Raw genomic sequence first — 19,988 nt, 5'->3', positions numbered from 1 at the left:
TGCAGGAATTTTTATTCTTTAAATCTTCCAGTGTTAAAGCAACAAGAAAACACTTAGAATGTCCTTTGGTGGAATCTTATTACACTTGTTATATATGTAAACTGATATTCTTTGATGCCAGCAAGTTCGTTGCCCTTACAGTGAAATCTCTGCACAATGAAACAAAACAGAAGGAAAGAGGACAAAATAAAATGTCAGTCTTTGCTGATTCCAATTAGATACATTAACAGATTGTCTGGTAACACAAATTGGCAAGAATACAAAAAAATCTACATATTACAGTATTTCAAGAAAAATAACTTCATTTGAATACAAAAGGATAGATACACTTTCTTTTTTTTCCTACAGCCACTCTTGGACAGTGGATGTGTGCTAGCACTGGGTGGACCCAGTGCTGCTAAGATATATGGGGTACGACTGGCTTGAGCTTTTGAAGGGGGCTGTTACACATGTGCATTACTAACACCAGACAAAGAAATCTTTCAACCAACAAGGGTTACAGAGCAACGTTCACCAAAGCACAGGTTGGAAGGGGTTCAGGGACTGAAGCAGGCCAATATGGCAGCTTGTAACACACTTCCTTAGACCCACAATGCACTGCCAGCAAAGGATGCTTCAGTTTGGTTGGTTCACACACGGGGCCAGGTGGTGCGGGGGGGCACACCACGTGCGAGTAGCAAATGTTTTTAGGTTGGTTGATTTGTTGTTGTTGTTTTTTGTCGTTCCTTTTGGGGGGCTGTCACAGCCTTTCCAATCGGCGATAAGCTCTGCAGCGGGCAATGTGATTTGCAGGGATAATATCAACAGCTGCCAACGCCTCTGGAGTCAGAAATTACTAGTCTTGGCTCCGGTGTGCTGTCCACGGCTGTTATATATGGCTTAGTTCAGTTGGGCCTTCTTAGTTTGTACACTGTGTTTGAATTGGGGGGTCTGAGGGTGGGTTTCCTATGTTAGTAGCAAATGCTGGGGCTGTGTTTGCTTCCCCACGGCCGGACCCGTCTGGTGGCTGGATGCGCCGCCTAGATCCCCAGGGGGCCGGCTGTCCCCAGCAGAGCGGCCAGCGGCAGCAGCAGCGCGGGGGAGCCGCGCGAGGGCGCGCCCTGGCCCGAGTCGGAGCCGCAGCTGCCCGCTTCCTCACACCGCAGCTTCTCGCACAGGATGCCCGTGTACGCGGCGGGGCACAGGCAGCGCACGTTGTTGTGGCACGTCCCTCCGTTCTGGCAGTGCAGGAGCTCGTTGTCGCAGACATTCGCTGCAGAACGAGGGAGGGGGGCGCGGGGAGGAGAAGCAGAATCAATTTAAGTTCATCTGCTACATCATGTTTTCAGCTTAAAAAAAATCTCTATCGATCTTGTGCTCCCCCCTCCCCTCCGCAAACTAAGCATGTGACTCCAATTTCCAAACAAATGTAGTCTGCTGCCTTTGTTTTGATCATATTAATTCTTTTCATATAGATTTTTGCTGCAATCTTGGATATGATCATTGTCCATTTCAGGCTATCAAATACAAAGTAATGTGATACTCCTGGTTTGGCAGTATCTTCTCTTCATGGAACTGGGACCTGTTGTGACCTCCAGGGTGTTTCAAGGATAGCGCCTGATACAAGAATGCAGAACTTTGAGGCCAGATGAATGGAATTAAAATGCAAAGCAGTATTGCTAAAATGACCAAGAACCTCTAAGGGGTGGGCCATTCTCCCTGCAGGTGATTCCAGGGCTGCATGCAGGAAGGCAGGAGGAACCCACGGCCAAGCATGGGGCAGGGGGCAGGCAGCATGCTCCCGGTGAGGCAGCAGCCAGATCCGAAGACAGAAAGCTTTTCACGGGAGGAATGTGAGGAAGAGCAGTCCCATTTGCCCCTAACAGCCTATTAGGATATTTATTGCTTTGTAAATATAGCAAGTAGAGTCCAAGGTTACCTTGATTTCCAGGAATAATAATAAATGCAACGGTGAAACCCTGATTATCAAAATTTCACTATGTCCATCAATTTATAGAATCAGTTGGAATAAATCAAGCAAGCAATTTCAGACACTAAAATCCATTCACAGTCCCTGTCACGTAACTTGCATCTCTAATAATTTCTTATTCCTTCAAAAAACTAGTTATCCTCATTAATTCCATGTCTCCTATTATTTTAGATAATCAAGGTTTCACTGATTTAGCAGAATGATAAATAGAACACAGAGAAATTAAAACAACACCAAAGAGCAAAAGAGCCAAGAACACTTGCCAGCAACATATGCTGTTTAAGCACTTAATATATAGAACCACTCTGGAAGGGGGGGGCAGGGCGCAGAGCAGAAAAAGTAGCTTCTTATAAATTATAACATTCTTCATTTTTTTAAAATGTCATAGTCAAATTTCCCCAGGGATACCACATGAATTAAACACACACAGACACACACACACACACTTACTATTACTATCAAGTGTAAAGTATTTAAAAAACCCTCATCTCCCAAGTAATAATTCAATAGAGAATATTACATTGTCCATTCATTATGTTCAATAGTATGTCACCTTCAAAAGAAGCTTCTTAAATGCAAACATGCTAATGCTCTGTGTGCAAATGAGCTGAAAAAAGATGGTGGTGGATGCTCACAGAGTTAAAACAAAGTGCCCTAAACAGGGCCCTATTTTCCCACCTTCCACAACAATTCCTTGGCGACCTCTAATATAGTTGCATAATGGATTGCTTTAATTTTCAAATGTACCCACATTTGCTATCTGTAAATGTTAGAAGTGACTATTAAGGCCTATAAATCCTTCAGGCTCAAAATATTGATATACAAGGTAGTGTTCCAGGGGTTCTAATGTTTATGTAAGCTACCTCTCATTGGGTGGCTTAGAAACCATGAATATTAGACCCAAATTATAGTATTTTATGAGTCATGGTTTAAAATGTCAAGATCTGTAGCTTTGAGGCAAAGTGTACAAGGGTAGAGTGGTTAAATTCATGGTCAAAACTGACAAAAAGCCTCTTTTTTTGGTGGCTGTTAATTTGGAAAGCATACATAGGTTTTCAGGATTTTGTTTTGCTTACACTTTAGGAAATATCTGTTTAATTGGGGCAACATGGAATAAACAGATCCAAATAACTATTTCTATTTAAAGTTAAAGATTCTCAGCATTTCTTGTTCCAGGCAGCAGATCGCTGAATGGGATATTTCCTTTCATTTGGGCACTACACATAGGGAAATATTGTTTCCATCAATATTGATAATTGCTTGCCTTGAATAATTGAGAAGGAATCAATAGTTAATTAAATATCACTCCCCTTAAGAAAAAAAAAAAGCTATTTTTCTTCTTCTTGGACCTGAATGTAAATCAGTTGTTGAACAGAGGTTTCTTTTTTTCAAGAAGCTTGTGATTAAGTTAAAATTCAATACCTTTCCTACATTTAAATAATCTACTACTTGATGTTGATGACTATGAGAAATTTAATAAATATTCAAGGACCAGATGTAACCCAGGATTAATAATCACATCAGTTGGGGTAATATGTTTTCTGTAAGAGATAAGCAGAAAAAATGAAACCTGGAATATATTTAATTACTTTAGAATTCACTTTAAGACACACTACATTTGGTCTCTTGATTGTGCTATTCAACAAATACAGAACTTTACCATATGCACAGATCTCTCTGTTGGAATCATGTGCTAGAAGTACATCTAAACCTAACTACAAATCTTACCCGCTATTCATAAACTTATGCTCCACCTTCATGTCATTTTGAATCAAATTTGTGGTGCTTAATGAATAAACTAGGTGGTTAACAAATGTCACTGAGCTCTTCTTCAGCATATGAAACCTTGTACTGACCACCATGAAAAAAATAAAAGAAATAGAAAGCATGATCTCTGCTCTTATAAGGTTCACATCTGGTTGGGAAGATAAAATATATGCAAGAAATAATCTAATATTAATTTCATTAAAATGTTTTCATCATTTCCATCCAGCTCAATCAACATCTGCTGTGTGCCAGGTGCCCTGCTAGACTGTATGGTTATAACTCTGCCTGCCCTAAAGGAGCTCACAGTTTTGCAGAAAACAAACGAATGAACATACACAGAAGTAATTATGATACAATATTAAAAAAAAACTATAAAGGAAGTATTTGCCAACTGCTAGGGGAACTCAGATGCTGGTATAAATAATTATTTGGAGGGAGACTAGAGAAGACTATAGAAAGGAGATTGCATTTGAACAATGACATGCATCAGGCAGATATTGGTAGAAAGAACATTATGGGCGGGGAAACTGTATCAGTAAAGGCAAGAAGACGTGAAAATACATCGTGCTGGTTATTAACCATTTGTCTCTCAACTCTAAATCCACCTTTCCTTCTGTTGTGGAGGCTGAAACCCTGCAAGCTGTCTCCTGGTTTCTGCCAACAGGGCACACTAGAGGGAACAGAGGAGGTAGGAGGAAGGAAGCAGAGATTTCCCTTTTCCTGATTCATGGCTCTTCCTAAGAGTATTGCCCCAGCAATGGCCCTACATCCCAAAAGCAGCAGTTGGTTCTGGGGCTCAGCCTTTTCAGATCCAGTTTCAATCTCACCCTTAGAGGTTTCTACACCAACCTGGCAGCATTCCTTCTCTAGAGGTTTGAGCCCCAGCTCCAAGGGGTCCCTGCCTAGCATTTCAGAGGTAAGAGCAGCAGCCAGGCATTACCCCTCCTAAGAGGTACGGGTCCTACATCTGTGGGGTCTCTCCTCCAAACTGTTAGTTTCTTTTTCTTTTTAATCATTAATTAGTGGTTATTTATTGATAAATCAGTTATAGATAGAAGTGAGAGGATTATCCATGAGGTCTTTTGTTGTTGTTGTTTTGTTTTTCTTTTTTTAATATTTTATTTATTTAGTATACAGCAGGTTCTTATTAGTTATCTATTTTGTACATATTTGTGTATATATGTCAACCCCAATCTCCCAGTTCATCCCACCACCCCCCCACTGCTTTCCCCCCTTGGTGTCCATACACAAACTGTTAGTTTCCAATAACCCCATCCTCTTTCCTGTGATTCCTCAGCCCAAGAGAGATAACTGCTCCCTACTTACACATTTACTACCTCTGCGTTATTTCAGTGTCCTCTTCTCATGTTTAAATTCTAAAGCACCATTCCCCTTAGTAAATTCTCTCTCTCCGTTGAAACACATAGTGTGGGTTCAGTTTTCTCACTGGAGCCTGAGAGACACATGGAAAATGTTGGTGAATGATGAATGAGGAAGGAATGGCATGGCCTGGATCTGAAGGTTCTACATAACATTCTACAGAGTTTAGATAATAGGCAATGGGAAGCTGTCAAAGACCAATGGGCAGGGTGGTGATTTAAAGGGGGAGAAAAAGTGAGGCTAGACCTGAGAAAGGACAGGCTGGAGGCAAGGTGACCAGATACCTCAATAAAATAGGCTTGGTCTGGGTTAGAGCAATGGGGAGAAGGAAGAAGGAACTGATTTGGAGACAGGTTATTTGAAATAGGTAAGAGAGAGTCTGAGGTTCCTGTTTTTGGCATTTGGATGCATCATAATGTAATTTATTAAGAAAAGAAGATTGGAGGAAATGTTTGGTCAGGGAAGAAAATAAACTTTTTTTTTGACCTATTGACTTGGAAGGATCTGTAGGCTCTTCTGCAGGGGTCTTGTTATTAGTTGGAAAAACTAGTTAACAGTTCAGGAGGTAGTTCATCTTGGAGATACAGATTTGGAGCAGGGGTGATGGTGGTCATTGTTACAAAAAGTGAAGAGAAAGGAATAGAAGACCTCATCCTGCTAGAATATAGACTAAGTCAAAATGAAGACTGCAGCTAGAACCCTGAAGAATATCAGCATTTAAGCCATAGGCAGAGAAAGAAAGACCAGGAATGATGCTGAGAAAAAAAGATCTCAACAAAATGCAGTAATGAAATGAGGTTATAAAATTAATCATAGAAGTCTTCCTGCTGTGGTTGGCTGTATCTAGGAATAAATAGACAGGAAGAGTATGAGAGGAAGGGCACTTTGAGCTGGATAAAGGAAATACGCAAAATAAGCATTGCATGCTCTTGATAGAATGTGGCAGAAGGGATTTTAGAATAGAGAAAGGATTGGAGGAATTAACATTTAATAGAGGTCTTTGATTGTCAGTCTAATGTAGTAGTTTTCAACAGTGGATGAATTTTGTCTTCCAGGGGACATTTGACAGTGTCTGGAGATGTGTTTGGTTGTCACACCTCGGGGTAGGGCATGCTACTGGCATCTAGTGGGTAGAGATGCTACTAAATATCCTGCAATAAACAGGGCAGCCTCCTCCCCCACCAAACAAAGAATTACTCCTCAATTAATGTTGGTGATAAAAGGTTGAAGGTCTGGATCAGGGTATCAGCCACAGTAAAGAAGATGGGCGGGTGTCCTTATGTATATTAGGGAAAGGAGAATGAAGATGCCTTGGTGACTTTAGATCAGAGAGAGTGAGTCTTCAGGTGCAGAACCATAGGAATTAAGATGAATGTAGTACTCAAAGCTGAAATATAAGAGCAGATTATCTTCCTGGGGGAGTTAAATCAGAAGACTGGGATCTAAATGGTCTAAGACAGACCATTTAGTATTGCTCACAGTTAAAGAGGAACCAAAATCACCCTTGTCATGTAATTCATCCTACCTTGTTCTGACAGAAATAGTAAAATCAAAGCTTGAGGAAACTTCAAAAACTATCTAGACAAGCTCTAGACGAGGAAACCGAAAACAAGGGTAGCTCTAGATCTAGCATCCAGGTCTCCCAATTTACAGATTACTGCTCTTCACATAGAAGAGAACAGTCAGGAGAAATGCAGTGAATGTGCTGCACAGTGTGAAATGCATTCTATGCTCCCCAAGACAACATAAGTAACTCCTCTGTAGATCCTCAGTAGGCTTTCATTTGTATTGACCAACTGATCTGTTTTCATACCACACTGGGTGGAGGGCTTTGTTGATAGCATTAAATTTCGCATCTTCTAGAGTTCCAACACATTCTGGCAGAGCTCCAAATTCAAATCAGCTCATACATAAAATACCAAAAATATCAAGGTCTAGCTTGGGAATGGCAAATATGTTGCATATGCTCTGATTTCCTCTCCCTCTGCGTAGAAAACATAGCTACTTAATCATGGCATTCTCTTGCACTAAACTTCAGAATTCCTTTCAACACAAGGTTTTGTAATAAGAACATTTTGTATTCTATTTCAAGCTAATCACTAAAGGGATGTCACCTATAAGCTGAAGTTATACATAATGGCCCATCTCTGGGAACCCTGCCTCCCAGGTAATGAGCATTAAGCTAAAATACCTTTGTTTAGCTCACAGGAAACATCCTGACCAGGCCCACCTGTGAATGACTGCAGGGAGGAAGAAACTAACACATCCGTTCCAGAGGCTGACCAGAACCAGGAAATATTTGACTTTACTCCCTCCCCTTTTAGAATAAAAGAAGCCGGAATTCTAATACAGGCAAGATGGTTCTTTGGGGCATGAGTCCACCATCTTTTCAGTTTTCTGGCTTTCTGAATAAAGTTGCTATTCCTTGCCCCAACAGCTCCTCTCTCAATTTATTGGCCTGTTGTGTAGCAAGCAGTATGAGCTTGGACTTGGTAACAGTTTCAGGCATTTACCACCAGTTGATAGAACTGGCATGAGGATAAACACCCATTTACAAAATCCTGGCATTATCTCCATTTCATCTTGCATAGCATTGCAGATTAAAAATCCAACTAGGGATTTCTACCCAATAAGCACTTTGCAGTTATCACTTCTTTATTTGGTGCCCTTCAGTGTGGATTTGCCTCAAATTGAAAACGCTGACCTTATTTTGTTAAGTATTTACATTAAGCATGTCCCGACTCTTTCTACACTGCTTTTGACAAATTAACAATGTGCTATCTCAATAAATAGTGAAGGTTCATTTTTTTTTTTTTTTTTTTTTTTTTTTTTTTTTTTTGCTGTACGCGGGCCTCTCACTGCTGTGGCCTCTCCCGTTGCGGAGCACAGGCTCCGCGGCCATGGCTCGCGGGCCCAGCCGCTCCGCGGCACGTGGGATCCTCCGGGATCGGGGCACGAACCCGTGTCCCCTGCATCGGCAGGCGGACTCTCAACCACTGCGCCACCAGGGAAGCCCGAAGGTTCATTTTTAATCTCTTACACAAAACTTGTTCTAGTATTGGATACAAATTGTTATTTGCTAGACAGGATTCTTTTTATTATAATAAAATATAATCCTTAGATACAGAAAAAGCTACTACTACTTTGGTAATAGCTTGACTATATTCTAAAGGATCATTTTACTATTGATAGAAATAAATTCATTATGGTGTGTCCAATATCACACCATATATCCTATAATCCCGTGATGCTTCAATATTAGGAATGCTTTCAAACCAAGATAATCTGTGGCCCTTGATAGGTAAGGTTATAGTATTAATGTTAGACCCAAACAGAGTTATGCTGCAAAAAGATGAAGTGTGGAACCCTGATGGAAAGGCTGAAGTCAGCAAGGTGTTCTAATAGCTCTGATCATAGCTTCAGTAAGCAAGCCACCATAGTAGATAAATAAACTCTCACAGTTGCTACAAGTTTACAAAAACACTAGGAATTTTCACAGTGAAAGAATAGGGACAAGCAGCATTTCTTCCTCCTTCTTTCACTTCTTTCTATTTTTCTTCTAGCTTGGATAATAAGAGCCACAGGGATGTGGCTAAATCATTTGCTCCTTCAACTTGTTTTTTGTAAGTTTCTTGATTGTCATTCATTTTTTCCTCTTCCTAAACTGCAAACTATTGTCAAAATGTGAATTATAAGACCTTGATTCCTTTTCCCTCTATTAGTCCTTTCTGGAAGGTATGGAAAAAGCAGACCTAGAGAGGGAACCAAAATGTGCAAAGAGGACACCAGCTAGGACTTACTATAGATACTTGTTCTATTCTTCTTTTCTTTTATGACCTGAAGGGTCACTTATTCCTGTTATAGTCATGATGACCCATTACATTACCACAGGGAAGGTTTCTTTCTTCTGTCTGGGTCTTGTTCAAAGCTATACATTTAGGTTTGCCCTGTCAGTGAGCTGCTAGGCTTGAGCAATGCTGGGTCTGTATTTATAGACTTGAAAGTTTCTCTTTTTGGCTTTGTCTCCTGCACTTCAAGGAATCGAGGCAATGTGTTACCATGACAGCCTTCCTTGATGGCTGTATTAATAAAGTGACCTCTACCATCACCACCTGAAACAAGCCTAGGATTGCTGAGGGAAAGATGTTCCAAATGTTCCTGTCCTTTTCAAAGAAACGTCAAAGAGCAAATAACCTCCACCAAACAGGCTAATAACAAAGGCATGTGTGCAACATTCAGTTCTGATTTAGGTATTTGAGAGTCTGTGGCAGGGAGATGAAGAGCTGTGATTATGACCCATTTATTCAGCCTTGGCGGCTGTTTTACTAAGTTGTGAGATGTGAGAGGTAAAACTGAACCTACAGGTTAGCTCCTGGTATGTAGAAGAAACTTTACAGACAGTTGTCTAATGGCCTTTTGGGGAATTCTAGGTACATTTTTCCTATCTTTTCTTACTTATGTCTGGCCATGATTGGGGATATGGCTTAGTGGTAAAAAACACTGATTAAGAGTCATAAAACCTGAGTTCTAGTTCTGGCTAGTCATCACTTTGCTGTAAGGCCTTGGACATAACACGAAACCACTTAGTGACATCCATCCATCCATCCATCATCCAATCAGGTACTGTTCTAGATGCTGAGCCCACAGTGTGAGCCAGACGGACCATGCAGCTGCTTCTGTGGAGTTCACATTCTAGTGACAGCTATAAAGTTAGAGAAAGGGTTTGAAGTAGGTGTTCCTAAAGTTCTCTTGAGCTCTGTGATTTGCATGAATATTTCTCATGGAAAGCCTATCATCTTAAAAGGCAAAGAGTGAGGAATTCTTCCTCTTTTTCATCAAATACATGATAACAGTTGGACTTCTCCAATATTATAGTCCTGGTGATGACTTAGGTGGCTGCTTGGCCTGATCGGTTTTGCCTGCTGGTGCCCCACTGAACAGAGATAGTTTTTCACCTCACTAAAAGTATGAGGTGGTATGAAGAGAATTAGGTGACGAACTTGTGATTCAAGTCTGGTCTCTGTGGTTAATGGGCTGGATGAACTTGGGGAAATCGTTTAACCTCTTTTGCCTCTATTTCCTCACTTCTAAAGCAAGGATAATAACACTTGTCCTATTCACCGACCTCACAGTTGTTGGGAGCTTCAAGAGGAATTATGTGGTGGTGCTTTAAAAAATATAAAACACAACCTAAGTATACTTTGTTAATGTTCAATACCTTCCCAATCTCTCCTAATGCTAGAAGCTCAGAGTGGAAGAGCAGGGTGCTTAGTTTTACATCTGGCAGAATAATGAATTAATCACTACATATCTAATGCAAGGTACTTGAAGTGAAAAGGAAGTAAATTTCCTCGCTCAAAGACATCATCTGTATATGTCCTCTGTAGATATGAATCTTGAGACAGCATGGGGTCAAACATGCAGTTATTGAATATTTGAATTCAACTGCTGTGTACTTGCAAGGTCAGATTGGACCAGCAGTGCCTGTTTTCTCAAAGGTGACTTGTATACTTGCATTCAATGAGCATTCTCCTGTACCAATCAGAGTACATAAGGTGTGTTTTCAGAATACCAGGGGGGTACTGCCCCTTGGCCAAACTTTAGCTTCTGTGATGGTAAAGCAGGGGACACAGTATCTATCTAGACTGAAACCTGGGAGCCATCAAGTGAAAACATCCTTGCTTTCCTGCTCTCAACCTATACTCCTGTCTGTGCCTGTATCCATCATGGGACAGTGACGCTGGTGGCATGATCCCTGTGTGACAGCATCCAGCCTACTTTGTTTCAGTGTAATGAGGCCAAGGAGCAGAGCTAAAGGGGCTGTAAGGAAAAATGTGGAGCTGTCAGCAGGTGGTCAGACATGTCTGGGTAATCTAGTACAGCAGGTTCTGACATTAGAGAGCAGCAGTTCTATTCTTATTCATCTAATATCAAAGCACTGATTATGGGAGTGACACTTGCTCTTGTCCAATCAAAGGAAATTCTACTCAAAACATCATAAGAAAGCCATGTTCATTTGAAGGAGCCTATGCCTGCAGTATGCGGTAACCCAGCTAGCGTGAATGAGATAACAGGTGACTTGAATGCAGGAGCTAGAGGCACTGCCCAAACACCCCAAGTTTTTAGCTGTTGCAAACTGAAAAAAAACCTTTGCTGATGTTGAGAAATAATTAATTCGTTGAGAGTCCCACAAGCCAAAGGCTGGACACCTTTCCTAAAGCGATCTTTAATGATGTATTGAAATCCTATTTAGGTCAACACCTTCAGACACAGACGTAGGCAAGGTGCTCATAAAAATGGTGCTGAGAAATCACAGAGTTTCTCATCTGGTATCAGAAAATGCACTTGTCTAGTTTAATAAAAAGGTGCAACCTCTACTCTTTTGCCCAAGGCGAAAGATGGCATTCATTGGGAGGCATAGTCACACACAATGGCAACATACATCAGGGTATAAACCACCATTTCAAAGTACATATCATTATGTCAGAAGAGAAAGCAGTACAAATATTTATCTAGTGTGATCCCCCTAAGTACAGACATATACCTCTCCATGTACCTTTTGTAACATAAACTTTAGAGAAAGTACTGGGACAGAGTCTAACGAAATGTGACCAGTGTTCATCTCTGTCTGGTAGGCGTGCAAGTGATTTCAGTAACTTTAATTTTCATCTTTATACTTTTTACTCTTTCCAAATTGCCTGGAATAAATGTATAGTCCTTTGAAAATATTAAAAATGTTAATAAAAAGAATTTTACTTGAGAAAATAAAAGTATCTTTTACTGAGATGATAAAGGTAATTTCAATAAATGAATCAAGTGACCATATTTTGCCACATTTCAGTATTTGTTATTAATATATATTTCTAGTCAAACTACCAATTATCTTAAATGTCTACAAAAACTATCTCAGGAAAGGCATAATCCTATAATCATACACAATCTTATACTCATACACAATCCTATACTCATACACAATTCTACACTCATACACAATCCTATACTCATACACAATCTATACTCATACACAATTCTACACTCACACACAATCCTATACTCATACACAATTCTACACTCATACACAATCCTATACTCATACACAATTCTACACTCATACACAATCCTACACTCATACACAATTCTACACTCATACACAATCCTATACTCATACACAATTCTACACTCATACACAATCCTATACTCATACACAATCCTATAATCATACACAATCCTATACTCATAAGAGAGACTTAGACACAAGGATTCATTGCCTTGCAGAACACTGTACAGCCTCAGGTGTGAATGGAACCAGTAGGGTCTCCTGAGCTAAAGTGATCTGTAGCCCAAGGGCCATCTCATTGTGAACTAGTGCAGACTGATGCAAAATGAGGGGACATTTTTACATTTGAAGATCAAGCCATAGTGAGGACTGTAATTGAATTTCCCACCACCTTTCCAGTAGAGGGGCTCATAGTCAGATTTAACCTAAAGAAAGCATATTTCATACTACTTGAGTTTGTGGGAGACTCATACCTGCTACACTTGTACATGCCTGCACTGTATCTGTGACCTGTTCATTGTGGCTGTATCATGAATATTCAGCCCCGTCCCTGGCACAAATAGATGCCCGATAAATATTTATTAAGCAAGTAAATAAAATTCATCCTTTGTTCTCTGCCTCCTTCTGAGTGGTGGATACAAATCTATTATTAGTAGACTGATATCAATACAAATGGATATACAGCTCATAGGTTGGAGAGCAGGAAGTAGAAGAAACTTTTCCTTGGTGGCCTCCTTTCAGTTTCTGTGGAGTGGGAGGTAAGGCTTCTGCTGAGCATGAGATGCAGAGTTAAGCTGGGGTTAACTCATGCTCTGGAGTTAAGGGAAGGGATAGATATTTGGCGGGGAATGGGAGAAAGCTATCTAGGGACACACCGAAAAATCGCTGGTCAGCTTTGACATTGCAGCTCAGCTTGTATGTCATGATTTGTCAAGGCTTCTCATAAGTGATTCCATAATGAAGAATATTAGCTAGAAGAGAATGGTGATTAGTTTGGGGTTTTTTCCTTTAATGATACAATGAATACTTTGGGAAGGGATGGAGGGAGGGGAAGAAGCAAGGGTAAGCAGATGAGTTAAAAGATCAGAAGCATTCCCTTCATGTTTCATTAGTCACAACGTATTACCTCTCACAATCTTGGCATTGCGGGTAATATGAAGGTAAAGAAACATGACCCTGAAGGAACTTAGTGACATGTTTCTTTTAATTGGAACGTGACTAGTTAAATTTGGAAAACAGGCTAAAGGAAAGTGCAGATGGAGCTGTTCTATGTGGCACTGGGGTGGAGGTGAGAGATCATCATGGCACTTAGAAGAATGCAAGAAAAAGGACTTGGTGTTCTTTAAGAATTGTAAAAGACAATCCATACAGCCCCATTCAATGCTGAAGACAGATTTGTAAAACAGTTCACATTCTGAGTAGGAGGAAGAGCCATACTACAGGCCTTTGATATTCAGCATTAAGATATTCAAGTATCTGTGGCTGAAAGAAGATAATTGTGTCATTAATTCACATGCACGGTTTTTTTTTTTTTTTTTTTTTTTTTTTGAGACAGAATTTCAATGCCTTTGAGCACTTTGTAAAGCTAAAACATAATTTGGGGTTCCTGTTTGTCGAGCTATAGCCAAATGTCTCCTTAGAGACTTAATTTTTCCTATATATACTTGGCAGGAGTGTTCTAAATACGGTCTAAGCCCTCTTAGGATTTTTAAACAGCAGGGATATTTAAGTATGAAAAATAGCTACTGAAATCACACAGCAGTAAATTTCTTAATGATTTTCTTTTCCCTGGGAATCACTGTAATTCACTCTTGTCTTCTGTGGCCTTGCTGTCACCATAACCACCTCCTGACAATGTCAAACCAAGTCTTGGGAGGTGATTTTATAATGTCAGGATGAAACAAAGCCATTTCACTGTTAATGCCAATGTCAAGGCAAAATGAATTGGTGTCAATAAATTCAAGGTGAGGAAAACAACATTATGGAATCAAGAGAATGTGCAAAATGATGATGAGTCATTTAGGGATGCCAGGATCCAAATAAAATGACTGCTAATTTTCAAAAATGTATTTGTCACTGAACTGGGGACCAGACATTTAAGTAATCTAAAATACATTAGTGAGGCTAGGAAAGGACAAAGGGGTTACAATTACAGACAAGTCATAAGCATACCTTTTCAATAAAGTCACAACGCACCATTGCAACTCACATTGTCTTTCCCCATTGTTAAATTCCTGAGACACTCAAAATTTGAACTGCAAAGTTTAGTACTTAATTATTTACTGTGGTGTTGTCCAGAAGCCTGGGTTCGAACACTGACATCACCACTCGTGGCTCTCCAATCTGAATTTCTGCGCCTCTGTTTCTTTATCTGTAGCAGAGGCCATTTTACAGGGCTCTTGTGAGCATGAGAGATCATTCAACTCAATGATTATTATGAAGTGCTTTTTTAAGTGCCAGGCACTGCTCAAAGTCCTAAAATAAAAAGACAGAATGGAAGAGCCACAGAAATAGTGTTTATTTTTATAGCTTCATGTATTTATGTCTCATTAGATAATGTAACTTCACAAAGTGGATGCTCTTGTGTCTTTTAGTTCATTTTCATCATTAATAATTTCAGCTTCTTTGGTGCTTAAATACTCTTTGATTTGAAAAATATCATCTTTCAATACTATAGCCCCTTACATGAAAAAAACAACGGCAATTTATTTAGTTTTCTTTAATGAAGAGGAAAATGGACAAAAGTCCTTATTAAAGAAAGTGTTTAAAAAAGACAGGGATGCTAGACTAGCTCAGGAGTAACATTAAGTAATTCTATGCAATATAACTTTTACTGAAACTAAACTTCAAACATGAGGCATTAGAAAGAGGTACTCAAGAGTCCTTTCTCAACATTCAAAGGAATCCTTTCATAATTGGTTAAGAAAATGGTATAGAGATGAGAATAAACCTATACAGTAGATGACATAAAAAGGAGGGAATGAAGTCATTGCAAGTATGTAGAAGGGTGTTTTAAGGTTTTCCCTAAGAAGAGCAAGGCTGCTGTATCTCAGGAGAGAGGAGAGCTAGTTAGATGGACGTCAAGAGGCTAGCAAGCAATGTGTGGGAGCTTTCAGATCCAGCGGCAGAAAAAAAAAAACACATTATAAATTGGTTTGGATACAACTGGGAGGCTGAGAACATTATTTAAAACAGTGAAAAGATGTTAGTGCCTCTCTATGAAGCAGACTAAGGCATAGCGAGGTTAGATGAAGCAGGGATGAATAAGGTTTGGGTGGCTGGTTAAAGAGAAATCATATGATGTGCTTTGAAAATATCTTGTTCTAACACATTTCACTTTCTTCAACATCTCTAATTCTTATCTTTGAATATATATAATCTTTATATTAATAAAGAGTTATTATAGAATATAAGCTCTGTGAAGATAAGGATTTTGACTGTGTTGTTCCCAGTTGTATGTGCAAGCCTTGAAGAGTGCCTAGTGTCCAATATCCAATGAGTATGAGTACTTTTGAGTGAATGAACAAGTGAATTTTATAGAAAAAATTCATATATTCCATATCCATTGCTTCATTTCTTCTTCTAGAATACTTTCCCATGGTGTTTACTCTCTATCCCCTAAATCAAAGGGATTTATATATTTATAGCATTTCTATTGCACAGAAGTGCTATAGCCAGATTGAGTTCTCACTCAGTGGTTGTGAAATGGATAATTCTGAAGTCAGAATCCTCCACAATGTGGGGAGATCAGAATCTCCCCACTGTCTGCTTTCACTCCCCAGTATGAACTTGCTACTCCTGGCTAATCTATTCACTATTTTAAACACACACACACATACACACACAAAATTAAAATAAATTATAAATAAGAGGCTAGACACTTTTACATGTCATCTTGGAGAATATTTCCACTAACCTGGCAGGATAGGTACTTATTATTATTATTACCATTTCCATTTTATAGGAAACCTGTGGATCTTATCCAAGCCCCAGCAGTGACTGAGCACAGCAGTAGGACCAGAACTTAAACTACTCTGACACCAAAGCACTGTCAGTGCCTGGTGCCTTTCTGTCCCTCGACTGCTGTATTCTGGCCTCTGAGTTGGTGCCTCTGCTTCTGGCCTGTCCTTCCCTAAACTCCCCACGTATTTTTGAATGTCTAACTCATGGACAACACCCATGGCTTCTCTGACTCTTCCAGCCTTCAGACACCAGTTCTGCCTTTCAAACCTTACGGCAAATGATCTGGATCTAGATCTGGACATAGATATAAAGGTAAATATAATTTGGATGGCCTGGATTTAAATCTTGGTTCCACCAAACACTAGCTGGCTGAGCCCATGCAAATCATTTGACCTACCTTTGCTTCATTTATAAAATGGAGATAACCTCATAGGACTGTTATGTTGATTAAATAAATTAATTAAGACATATAAGGCAATTGCAACAATGTGTGACATAAAGTCCCTCAGTAAATGTTAAGGTTTTTTTTTTTTTTTTTTTTTTTTTTTTTGTGGTACGCGGGCCTCTCACTGTTGTGGCCTCTCCCGTTGTGGAGCACAGGCTCCGGACGCGCAGGCTCAGCGGCCATGGCTCACGGGCCCAGCCACTCCGCGGCATGTGGGATCTTCCCGGACCGGGGCAAGAACCCGTGTCCCCTGCATCAGCAGGCGGACTCTCAACCACTGCGCCACCAGGGAAGCCTCTCTCACCTACTGTTTATAAGAAATAGCAAAGGCTGTGAAGTCACGCAGAGGTGGATCAAATCTTGGGTCCTTGTGTCACTGGTTATAGGGCTCCGTCAGGGCAAGTAACCACCCTGAACCTCAGCTTCCACATTGGTGAAACAGGCACAACATGGTAAAGTACTTTTGAAGATGAAAATAGATATTGCATATAAAAAGCCTACCAATAAATGGTAACTATTTGAATTATAGAGAGGTTTAAATGAGGTATGATTGTTTATGAATCATCTGGCAAGTAACAAGAGCTTCTTAAATGTTGGGGTTAATTCCTCTTCTTTTTATAAGAGATTAAAAAAAATTCTCTACACCATCCTACTTCCGTTTGGTAACTAAAAAGAAAAGTCTCTATTGATAGGTCAGTATATGTGTCACTTTTTGGGGGGAGGGGTTTCAGTTAAACCAAACTAACAATAACAAAAGCTAACATTTATTCATTAAGCACTTAGTTTGTACCAGGCATTATTCTAAGTACTTTCCATGCACTGATTTATTTAAGCCTCTTAACTATTTTATAAGGTAGGTACTCTCATTTCAACAGTTTTACAGCAAAAGAAACCAAGACTCAGGGAAGGTAGATAACCTAAGGTCACACAAGTTGTAGGTGCCAAAATCTGGGATGTCACCTAGTCCTGTGGCCTTAATCCCTTCATTATTCTGTCTGATTGCTATGCTCTCCACCCGTATGCTGAAATGCTGTGAAGACTACTACTTTTTGTCTGTTTCCTTCTCTACCAAAGAGAATCAAATACTAATCAATTATAAGGCATCCATGTGGTAAGGGCAGTAGAAAACAGAAAAAGCATATCTCTGTTGCAGATGTCTCAAAATTTAGATTTAATACTGAGTGTCTCAGCAAAGGCAGACGCAGACTATATAGTATGTCCTTAATCCATCCATTTTTCTTACCTACTTTTCTCCCAACCTAGTCCAAGCCACTAACACCTCTCACCTGGACTACTGTAGTCTTGTTAGTCCCATTCTTACCCTCCCTCCCTTGCCCCTTCTACAATCCATTGTCCACACAGTAGCCAGAATTATTATTTTTAAATTTAAACCCCCATATCATGCCACTCTCCTGCTTGACTTCCACTGCACTTAGACTAAATGCACACCTCTTGTCCTAGCCATCAGGGACCTGTGATCTGGTGCATATCCATCTCCTTCTTTTACCTCATCTCATGCCACCTCCCTGTCACTCACTGTGTTCCAGTCACACTTGCTTCTTTCCATTTTCTGAACTGGCCAAGCTCCTTTCTGCCTTCTGGGTTTTTCAGGAGGTGTTTCCTCTGCCTGGAATACCCTTCCTCCACAACTTTCCATGGTGGGTTCTTGCTTGATACTCAGGTCTCAGCCAAAGTGTTAACTTCTCAGAAAAGCATTGGCTGACTGCCAGTCTCAAGTGATGTCTGCCTGCCCACTGTTTATTCCTTTCCTTGTCTCCCACCTGCCTCCCACCAGCTCATGGGCTCTTGAGAGCAGGGTCTATGTTTGTCTTCTTACCACCATATTCTCACCCAGAGAATGTGCCACCCAGAACAGCGCCTGCCACAGAGTTCATGCTCAATGCACATTTATTAAATAAACTGAAGCCTTCTATGGCTTGTTTCACCCAGCATCCTTCCTTTATGGGCCTAAAAATAGGGCGGGGATAATGGATTGTGTGGAAGCTTTCCTGGCTGGGATAGATTTTAATTGCTTTTCTACCCCAGGATTAGATAAACTCTTCTGACCTTCTGGTCTTTAAGCCGTGATGATAACTAGAGAATACAATTAGCACCCCAATGCATTGGCTGCCAGACCCTTAGAGTTAAATATCACGGGACATGTCACAGCAGTGTTGTTTCATGCAGACTTGCTCCAGGGGAATATTATGCACTTGGCAATCCAGCAGAAAATTCCCCTCAGAGAAAGAATCGTTCCTCATGATGGATGGACAGTTTCCAGCATCGGTTTCCACAGCTAGGTTACCTCCTAATTTTTAGTTTGGTATAAAAGTGAAAGCTGAAGGATGTACTGCTGTCAAAAAAAGGAACCTATCAAATGATTACAACTATTATTTCAACAGAACTGCCTTTTCCCCTGGCAGTGCAGCTAAGATGCTAGGAATATAAATATTCATAAGAAGTCAATGTTAAACCATGGGCCATAGAAGAAATAATTTCATATCACAAACAGGAACTATTGGATTTCTCTGTGAGATTTAATTGCCAGAGTTTTTCCAAATTCTAAATATCTGTCCTGCCTGATAAAGTATTATCAGCTCTCCTCTTTCTGAGTGAAAGAGCAGAGGAATGATGTCATGGTAAAAGAGGCCAATAATGGCCTGAGAGTGTACTCCTGGTGAACTGTCAGCATGGAACTGTGCAGGGGCACCACTTAGTTGTGTAGCACAAGGCATGACGTGAGTGTTGTGATGAGAACCAGGGCTACCGATCTGCAGCTCTGAGGTGGGTCTCAGCCTGCACACTCATCGTGCTGAGAAGTGTTTTGAGCAGAGAAAACTGTTTTCTACTCTCAATGTTCGAAAGAAACAGAAAAGAACAAAGACAGAAATCAGACAAGAGGATCCACAGTTGTACTTTAACTCATCAATTCATTTGCACTCCCTCAGTGCTCATCTGGCTATTGGGGAAGGAGGGATACTGATTTGTAATTTAAAATCCCCCACTGGTAAATCCACAAGCAAATAATTTGTTCTGGGAGTACCTGGTGTGCTACGTCTGAAAACGCTGCTGTGGGCACGTCTCTTCAACATTCCAAAACCCTGTGTTGGAACAGCTCCTTTGTGCCAGATTCTAGGTTAAAGAACTTCCTTTGGAAGGTGTTTTAACAAACTCTCCCCTGCTGGTTTCCTGCTAGCATCACTGCATAATGGGTTTTGTCAGGAGAAACTAAGGGGGATGCTAAGGCCTACCCCTACCTGGAAGGAATCATTAATCTTTACTGTGAATAATTTCAAAAGACTTGACTGAATAGAAATAACCTCAAATTGAAAATACAGTTTTTTCTCTTGGCGACGTACTTTCTACTCCTGCCTTGCTCCCGCCCCTTCCTTTCCTTTCCTTAATGT

The 19,988-nt window shown here is 40.3% G+C and overlaps 1 protein-coding gene across 2 annotated transcripts in view; it reads right to left on the bottom strand.

Annotated features, from left to right (window-relative positions):
- Positions 1-1,019: 1,019 nt before the first annotated feature.
- The window catches only part of NTNG1 (netrin G1), a gene marked incomplete at both ends in the record, with an annotated part of 346,940 nt that continues 327,971 nt past the window's right edge, over positions 1,020-19,988 (bottom strand). For both annotated transcript variants that reach the window (XM_082613121.1, XM_082613122.1), the window contains one exon: positions 1,020-1,252. In XM_082613121.1, the coding sequence (XP_082469247.1) occupies positions 1,020-1,252 (233 nt within the window). The remainder of the gene's footprint in view (positions 1,253-19,988) is intronic.

The sequence above is a fragment of the Mesoplodon mirus genome (genome assembly GCF_964341445.2).
Source record: "Mesoplodon mirus genome assembly, chromosome: 3".
NCBI lineage: Eukaryota > Metazoa > Chordata > Mammalia > Artiodactyla > Ziphiidae > Mesoplodon > Mesoplodon mirus.
This window is presented reverse-complemented; position numbering and strand designations above follow the sequence as displayed.